Source organism: Quercus robur, chromosome 6 (assembly GCF_932294415.1).
Source record: "Quercus robur chromosome 6, dhQueRobu3.1, whole genome shotgun sequence".
NCBI classification, from domain to species: Eukaryota; Viridiplantae; Streptophyta; class Magnoliopsida; order Fagales; family Fagaceae; genus Quercus; species Quercus robur.
In genome coordinates, this window is record NC_065539.1 from 45,464,226 (window position 1) to 45,473,907 (window position 9,682).

The following is a 9,682-nucleotide window of genomic DNA, read 5'->3' on the forward strand; positions in this document are numbered from 1 at the left end:
GTACATATATAATTCATCTTCTTCTTTCCTTTTATTTTTATTTTTATTTTTTTAATACATTTTCTAGTTACGCTTTGATTTGAAATTTTAGTTTTTTTTAGGTTTTTTATTTTTTATTTATTTTTAACTCAATTTGAAATGAGCATAAATGGTCATAGGGAATTTGCTAGCATGTGCCAACGAGAGGTATAAATACCCATTCCTTTACTGGCCGGATATTCCGGTATGATTCACATTTTATTTTTCACATACAAACAATAAATAAGAAAGTTGAACAAATTCTTTTTGAATTTCTTTCAATACAACAAACAAAACACAAAATTAGTAATTTTAACAATTTATTGCTCTAATAATTTCACAAAAGAGAATAAAATAAAAATTGGATACCGTGGTCCAAAAATCATCCTCAAAAGCACCTGTCATATATAAAATATGAATAAAATTAAATCAAATATAAAAGTTTTAAGAATAAAATATAACGTGATAGGTAATGAAAAATAATAAATTGCGGAAAAGAATCTATAATAAACTTATGGAAAACTACTTTATTTTAGTTGTAAATCTAATAACAAAAATATTTATATTTAAGAAATGTAACTTAAGTTGTAGAGTAATATTATTAATATTTTCATTTACAATTAATAAATAAAATTTAATATGGCTTTGGTATAAATAAAAATGGGTCAATAAAAGTTCAAAATTTAAATTTTAGAAATTTGAATATGATTATTCTATAAATGGTTTAAATAATAACTTAATATTTAAAGTCAAAGGAAATTTGGGGCGGGGTTTCCTTGTGTAGTAAAATGATGTGATACTCTTCTTACATGAAGAGTGGGTCATACTAATTAAATTCATTATAAGATCCACCATTCATGTGAAAGGAAAGAGCACCATCTTGTTATACTTCAAGGGTACAAATTAATTGTCCCGAGGGGGAATGTAAGGACTAGTTTGCATTTCCTTTGAATTATTTTTGTAATATTTCATTTTTTTTATCATATTTTAAAAGGGGAAAAAAGTGTAACTCAATAGAAATGCATAGTTATGGAAGGCCGTACCTCTATCTTGCATCCATTCTAGAAATGGACAAGCCATTTAATGTATAGTTTTCTGACCCTTTTCCCAGTAAATCTTCATTAATGACATTGCTTCCCGTGAAAAATGCTGGTTTTTTTAGAATAGGAAGTGGCACAATTTCATTTTTAAGCATAGAAATAACTTCTAGAATTGTAGGTCTGTCTGCCGCACTATCTTCTAAACATGAGAGAGCCACACAAATGAATCTCAGCAATTGATGCATAGGACATGAATCTTTTAAAGTTGGATCCATTAGGTCTTGCCCAGCATCTCTTTGCCACAACTCCCATGCCTTAAATAGGCATCATTTGTATTAAAATTTTGGTAATAGATAAAAATGAATGGTAAAGAAGATAGCTAAATCTGTAATAAGTTTCAAAAACTTACATATCCTACAAGGTTTAGTGGGCCGTTGACATGATAGAAGTTGTTGTTCTTCCTTCCACTCACAATTTCAAGCATTAGAACACCAAAGCCGAAGACATCAGATTTTTCAGAGAAAATGCCATTCACTGCATACTCAGGGGACAGTAACCACTAATATAAAAACCAATGGATTAAAGGAGTTGTAAAATAGATAATTCATCTAACTACTAAATACATGTTCTAACTTACTATGTCCCGACTATTCTATTAGTATTTGCTTCCTTTCCATTACGCTTGAAAATTCTTGCCATACCAAAATCAGATATTTTTGCACACATGTTTTCGTCTAGCAAAATGTTACTAGCTTTCAAATCTCTATGTATTACTTTTAACCTTGAGAATCTATGAAGGTAAAGTAATCCTTGGGCAATCCCTTCAATGATGTTGACTCGGTTTTTCCAATCCAATTGAGCATTTTTAGTTGGATCTGTCTTGCGAGGAATAGTGAAGTATGATTATTTCATTATATTCTTTTTTTTTTTTTTTTTTTTTGATTATTTCATTATATTCAGAAATAGTTTGATAATTTATTCAATGCACAATATTTGAAATCACATAGGACTAGAGTGAGAGTACTGCTAACCAAAGAGAAAGGAATCCAAACTTTTGTTGGGCATGTACTCATAGATCAACATCTTCTCCTCTCCTTGAAAGCAGCACCCTAGGAGTTTGACAAGATTCGTGTGTTGGAGTTTAGCTATAAGTATAAGCTCATTTTTGAACTCCACTAATCCTTGTCCTGAATTTCTTGATAATCGTTTTATTGCTATTTCTCGCCCCTCAAGTGATATTCCCTTTAATTTAATTCAACAGCGATGTATTCAGCATTTGAATAATAAGCTAATAAACATCTTATAATTTTTTGTTTTTTTGGAAACATACCTTATATACTGGTCCAAAACCACCTTCTCCAAGCTTACTTCCAGGTGCAAAGTTATTTGTAGCTGCTGCGATACTTGCAAAGCTGAACACTTTTATGTTATTTCCTGTATTTCGGTCATTTTCAAGCTCATTTGCATCTAATAATCTATCCGGTGTTGTGAGTTCAAGTAGGTGTTTTTCCTCCCTTCTTTTAACATCACCTATTTTGTTTGGTAATACCGAAGTATACTAGTCATTCATAAAATTATGCTTAAAGTTTTGAACACAATGCAAAATATATAAATATATATATATATCTATAATATTTGTGATGATATACCTCGCAGTCGATATATCCTCCATAAACAGTAGAAGGCGCTGAAGATAAGCACAAGTATAGCAGTTGCGATAACTGGTGCAATCCATTTCTTTCTTTCTGCATTCAATTTGAAAATAGCATCTGTTTATGTGTTTGTATTTATCTATGTATAAATGAAATCATCTTCTTTTTTTCTTTCACATCATGGTAAAAGTCAAGCCTTATGCATCTCCTTTCACATTGTTTGGACAAAAAGTTATAGTCATTCAACAGAAAAAAGAAAGAAAATGATCAAAGGATTATAGAAGATTCAAAGACTTGATTACAAAATTCACTAGACTTTGTATATAACATCAACAACCTACGTATAATATCAACAAATGCACCACTTGCCTTTCCACCGCATTGGCCCTATAAGGCTATAATTATGAAATTCTTCCACACAAACTTTCTCTATGAATGAACCTCATCCGCAATAACCCGAAACTTTGATGATCAACAACAGCGACTCACTGAAACCTTTGTGGTTTTAAGGGATCAACAATTTAGGATCAAGGCAAGAAACTCTCAAAATTCTAAAAAGATCTCACTGAGAGAAACACTTATAGGAGAGGAATTTGGACCTCTTTGGCTCAAGGAGGTTTGGCCCTTGAATTAGCTCATGTATGGCAGGTCTATCTCTCCATGTAACAACATTTGTATTATATAGAGAAAATTAATTTAAACAGGTAACATGAAGCAATTTTAGATCTAGCTAGAGATAAGCAAAGGTGATCTGTCTTCATATTTGTGATGCCCCAAATTGATTGGATATTTGTATGAGTATGTTCTGTCCTACATCAGGCATATACAATGAGCGTGGATTGTGACCACTAGTTTGTTTGGGGTATAATGTAGATGTGGCTAACCTCTTTCCTTGAGTCAACTTTTCAAGCAATGCATGAAGTGGTAAAAGGCTAACAAAGGAATATAGGTCTACATTCAGCAGAAAAAAGAAAGAAAGAAAGTGGAGGACTATAAGTCTACATTTACCGCTAAGTAGTCAGTAATAATTTTATCTTCATATGAATTTGTCTCTTAGCTTCCCTTTATTTGTGACGGTGATAATTTTGTGTCAACTGCTAACATAATTATGTTTGGACTAATGGTGCCTAATCTTTACTGTGCTTTTTTTAAGCAATTGAAATGAATATACAAACATTATAGATTTAAATGAGACAATTGCAGTTCCATGTAAAGTAGCATTATTTCTTACTTTTTGGCTCTGTAAATATAACATATTGACGAGATGAGCTCCCACTGTTATCTTGTACAAACTGCAATTTTCCTTTCCAAATATAGCATCCAGGTCCAGAGGAATCATCAACATAGCCCAAACAATCACAGTCATTCCAGCAATATTCTCTGCAATCGCTAGGACTAAGATTTGCAGTGTCGTCATCAGCCCGCATACTGGAAGCATATTCTTCCTGAGAATTTGCATAGCCTCCAGACCTTAATTGAAAATTTTGTTTGTGACTCCTGCACTTTGGTTGATTCTATCTCTCGCATCCTTCATCTTCCATACCGTAACCATAACAAAAACCAAAGTTCATAATTCCTACATTTCTATCCATTATTGGGCCCCAGTATTGTAACTGCCATGTCGATCTTCCTCCGCTCTGCAGGTATAGAAGCGTTTCATATTTAGCGTCAATGGAATAAGTGAAGTACTCCCCTTCCGCATCTGTAACATTATTGATAATGTAATATTGAGTTTTACTGTAGTCCATATGATCAAACAATAATACATTATTCCATTTCACAATCAGACCACTGCTCCAATAAGGCACCCCTCGCAGCTTGATAATCAATCGGCTTGTCTTGGGTTCCCACTCAAGTGTGAAGGCTCTTGATGCAGGATCATCTGATGCCAACCATGAAGTAAGAGAACAATTACGCCCAGTTTTGTGATTGACACCTAATTTCATCCCAGGCAGAAGTGTGTCAGTGGGATGATCAAAGCTTTCCCACAACCACCTTCCAATAGAGCCATTGGAGTTCACTTCTCTTACTACTAAGTTTCCTGTATCTAGTAGAGTAGCACTAATTGTGTTTTCAGTTGGACCGCCAGAATATATTACAAAAGGATCACCTCCAAATCCGCTGGAATTGATCATCAACTTTCCCAGGTGGTCAAGGGTAAGAATCGCTGTTGAATCATTTGAATTGATCATCAACTTCTCTTACTTATATATATATATATATATATATATATAAGTAATCTTGTTTGAGCTAAAATGAGAAGTAATAGAAATGAAGCATACCAGTGTTTTCAAGTTGAACGATCTCGACCCATCAGGTCAGCACCACGTTGCAGCAGGTCTTCTTCTTTTTATTTTTTGTCTTCTTTGTCTGCCTCTTCTTCTTTCATCCTCTGCTTCTTTGTTATTTTTTCATTTTTTGTCTTGTTTTTCCGCCTGTACTCTAGCTTAGTTTTGTGTTAATGTCCTTTATTTTATTTTTATATCTGTGCGCGCCTTCACGTTACTAGCATTTAAAAGGATGCTCAAATCGACAAATTCAGCCTATATCTTTGACTTCTAAGCCCTCCTCCATCCGGAGGCGGTATCTAACATATGATATATTTTCTCCTCTTCCAGGTGTAGTTCAGCCTATATCTTTGACTTCTAAACCTTCCTCCATTATACCTTTATTTTCACATTATTTAAATACACATTACTCTTATTATAATCTTAAAAATTGATGGTTAATTTTGAGATTGGTTCAAGTTACCGCTAGTATAATTTCACAAAAGTTATATTTTTTTAATTATTGATTTTTATAAGATCTAATAAAGAAAAAAAAATTATGGATAACAAAAGAATAAAAAAAAAAAAACCAAAGAAAAAAAATTTAATTACATAATTGCCTCTGCAACTAATGTACACCATCACTTCATTAGTAATTTTTTTAGGCAAAACTAAATTATTGGTTCCTGAAGTTCACACTCTGAGTGCAATGGTCCCTCAAGTATAAAAATAAGTACTATTAATCCTTTTGTTAACTCCGATTAGTGTTAATATTTATGTGACTAACAAGACATGACATATATTTAACTAATGTAGCATTCTTTTAATTAAAATATTATAAAATTAATTTTCCCCATCATAAACCCCATAGCTGATTTGATCAAATGTTTCTTTGAAAACCAAAGTGAAAGCTCAATAGTAAAACTACTAGAGCTGATTAAGAGCCCGAATTTTAAAATTACGACTTAATTTCTTTTAATCTACTCAACTAGATGCGGAATAAAAGTAATCAATGCGCAATTAACCAGGACTACTACCTAGTGCATGGACATACATAATTAACAATTAAGTATAAAACACAAGAAGTAAGGGAAGAGAGATGCAAACACAAGATAACACAGCGATGTGTTATCGAAGAGGAAAACTGAAGTGCTTAGCATAAAAACCTCTCCACGGCCCTTCAAGCCAAATCAATCTACTAGTGAATAAGTTGGAGTATAAGAATTACAATTTAGACCCTCTAAGCTTAGACTACCCTCTATACTTAGACCTTCCAAGTCCCAACTACCAACGAGATTCACCAAATCTTGTCTTCACTAGCTTTCCAAATCTCACAATTATCAACAATTGCATCCACCTTCCCAAGAGCTCCAAAACAACTCACAACACTCAGAATGGGTGAAATATGTGTTTGGACTAAGAACCTTTTAAATGATATGGAATTAGAGAGGTATGAGTATGAGGAAAACTAAGAGAAATGTGTAGAGGATTGTAGGTAAGCAATCTCTAACTCTCCAATGGATTTCTAGGGTTTTCTCTCTGAAATTTTCTTTACAATTTCGTGGGTAATGTGGACTTTTATAGTATGGGTAAAGCAATGAGAAAAGGCACACAAAAGAATTAGCAATGCATCTCGCGAGTCAGGTGGCGAGTTGGCCAAGTCGCGAGCCACTCGCGAGATGCCATCAAGCACAAAACGTTTCAACTTATAGCATGTGCTCCTCATGTGACCTTTCACTGATTGCTCCACTCGCGAGTCAGTCACAAGCCAGTCGTGAGATGATTTGTCTTCACAGTTCTTCACCAATGTCGACACACACTAAACCCATTACATTGAATCTCATAAATATATAGGGAAATGATTGATGAATTACAATCAAATTTGAAACAGAATTAAAGCCAACAAAACATAATTGAATATCACAACTTTACACAGAGCATGGCTTGCCTAGCTTTCACTTACTTCTTCTTGTGTCTTCCTCTTCTCACAGGCAGGTAACTGTTTTTTATCCACAAAAAGTCTTCAACTTTAAACACAATTATGGTTTTTTGCTTGTTTGTTTTGGGTATTTTTAGATAATAATAATAATAATAATAATAATAATATCTAAAAGTTGAACCGTAGCATTTATCGTTGTTGGGCTCCAATTGAGCCACATCAGCATCCACATCATTATCATTTTTCTTTCCAATTTTTCTATAATTTTTTTTAACGTTTACTTTTTTTATATTATTAATTACACTTTCTCCAATATTTCTCCTTATTTTACCTTTTCATCTCCCTAGTCCCCACTACCCTCAACCTTAATATCACCATTCATCTTTCCCTCCCTTACCTTTTCATCTCCCCACTACCCTCAACCTTAATATCACTATTCATCTTTCCCTTCATCTTCCTTTATTTTGTCTCTTCATATTCGCATCATCTTACTATAAATTTGTCCTTCTTTCTTCCATTCTTTGCATAATTTTCCCTAAAAAAAATGTTATCTCTCTCTCTCTCTCTCTCTCTCTCAATATTTTTTGGAGTATTTTTTATTTACTTTTCCTACATCTTTACTTCAAGTTGATAAATTTTTGTGTTCATTATAACTCTACTTTGGGTTGATGTGATTTAGTTTTGTGTTTTAAGTTTTTTTGTTCTCTTTCATTGTTAAATGTTATCCTATTGCGTTATAAAAAATTAAAGATAATATATATGAATAAAATAGATATTATTCTATTACATAACATGATTTGGGTAATTTAGTGTTTATTTTTATATATTTTTTTACATTTTTTTTCATGTTATTTTATTCAATATTTAAACTCAGCCACATCCTCTATATAATTAAATTATTTATGCTTTCTTATTTTTTTATTTCAAAAAATTAGACATATAATATTTTGTTTGAATTCAAATAAATAAAATTGTAATATAATTAATAGAGATAATTAATTTGGTGTTATTGTTATATATTTTATTTTTACTTTTTTTTTCTCATATTATTTTATTCAACATATTGCATTATAAAAAATGATAAAACTAATTAGTCACTATCATTATGAAGTAGTAGTTTATGGTTTTACGTATATAAAAAAATGGAATATATAGAGTTTATATATGTAAACATTCACATTAAGTAAATAATATATATTTATACACACACATCTATGGTTTTATGTATATAAAGAAATGGAATATATAGAGTTTATATATGTAAAGATTCACATAAAATAAATAATATATATTTAAAGGTTTTTTTTTTTTTGGGAGGGGGGAGAACATATATATAAAGGTTTAAGAAAAAGTATATGTATGGTTTTTATTAACTTAAAAGATAATGAAAAACCAACTATTAATAAATAATAACTAAAATAATAATATTATCACGCTTAACGCGCGGGTCGGGGACTAGTATTAATAAAAGCAAGCTTTACTTTCTTCAGCATTTTCATGCATTTGCTTCAAAACTCAAAATAGCTTCATTTATTTTTGTTTTTTTCTTTTAAGTTTCTACTTCCTTCAGCAACAAAGGCGGTGTCCCTTCTCAAATCTTAGGGTCTAAACCCTAGTCAAGGTATTTGACATGGATCTGGCAGTTCTCAAAGCCTAATATGGATCTGGAATCAAAGTCATCATTTTCAACCCAAAAGGCAAGTCCTTCTCCTCCTCATGGGATCAGAAAAAACATACAATTCATCCGCAATTTCCTTATACCCTTATCCATCTTTCCACACTTAGCCTTCTTATCAAAACAATATAATGGATGGCAGAGTTATGTTCCTAAGGTTAGACTGTGACTTAATTGAGCTCAGCCAAATCAATAGCTATGCAGATGATATCTATGGGATTAAAAAATAAGAATAATAATAATAATAATAATAATAAAAAAAGTGGCATTCTATGTTGTGAGCTAGCCAAACCTAATTTGTTGTTCATAAATGTTGTTCAAAACTATTATCATTTTTTTTTTTTTTTTTTGAGAAAGAACTATTATCATGAACTATCACCCAAAAAAAATCTTCATAAAGGATCATACATTAAGAAAAGAAAAATGAGTTCATAGCTGACTAGATTAACCTACAGGTACACAACTGCTAAATGTGCCATAAAACTCTTCTACCCCCCAAAGTAGGAGGTAGCTAGCAGTATACCAATTAAAAGGTCTCTAGATGCGTTTTGATGATATCCTTCCCCATTTATTTTTATGTTGGATTTTGGCACTTTTGCTAGTGCCACATATCACTTTTTTGGGTCAGCCGACTCAGCCCCACATATGTTAACAGTGACATTAGCATTATGCCATGTCACCATGCTAACCTTAATTGGAGTACTGCCTATGACATATCAATCAGTAGCCCTTACCTGACTTATTTGACTCGATTAGACTAAGACAGACCCAAACCAACTCAATGATTAATCTTGGATCCAATCGGACTTGAATGCTGAATTGATACACTCATTATTGTCAAAATCTCGATTTAGATCTTACGATCTTATAAATCTATATGTTCAAAATGATTCGGGTCTTTTAAGAATCTTTGCGATCGTTCAAGATCGGTAAGATCGTACGATTCTGATAATCCTAAACGATCTTAGTTTTTTGTAATATTCTTTAACTTAACAGAAAGTTCAATTGGACCCAAATGAAAAATAACATCTCAATAGATCAAGTTTTGCTATTTTAATGTAAAAAGATAGAGTGTCACGTTTTGAGATTTT

At 32.0% G+C, this 9,682-nt stretch overlaps 1 protein-coding gene across 3 annotated transcripts; it reads right to left on the reverse strand.

Annotated features, from left to right (window-relative positions):
• Positions 1-114: 114 nt before the first annotated feature.
• Positions 115-5,195, reverse strand: LOC126689013 (G-type lectin S-receptor-like serine/threonine-protein kinase CES101). 3 transcript variants are annotated; one of them, XM_050383982.1, is made up of 8 exons: positions 4,993-5,193; positions 3,942-4,877; positions 2,708-2,803; positions 2,389-2,588; positions 2,090-2,300; positions 1,468-1,592; positions 1,062-1,372; positions 115-416 (listed from the first exon to the last, which is right to left on the reverse strand). In XM_050383982.1, exons 2-7 carry the CDS (start codon positions 4,135-4,137, stop codon positions 1,064-1,066), a joined length of 1,137 nt encoding a protein of 378 aa, XP_050239939.1. In that variant the 5' UTR covers positions 4,138-4,877; positions 4,993-5,193; the 3' UTR covers positions 115-416; positions 1,062-1,063. The 3 variants fall into 3 exon arrangements, 2 of the variants coding, with proteins under 2 accessions (XP_050239939.1, XP_050239940.1); XR_007644391.1 differs by lacking the exon at positions 115-416 and adding an exon at positions 1,696-1,933 and having other exon boundaries at positions 1,159-1,372; positions 4,993-5,195; XM_050383983.1 differs by lacking the exons at positions 115-416; positions 1,062-1,372; positions 1,468-1,592 and adding an exon at positions 1,598-1,933 and having other exon boundaries at positions 4,993-5,195.
• Positions 5,196-9,682: the final 4,487 nt, after the last annotated feature.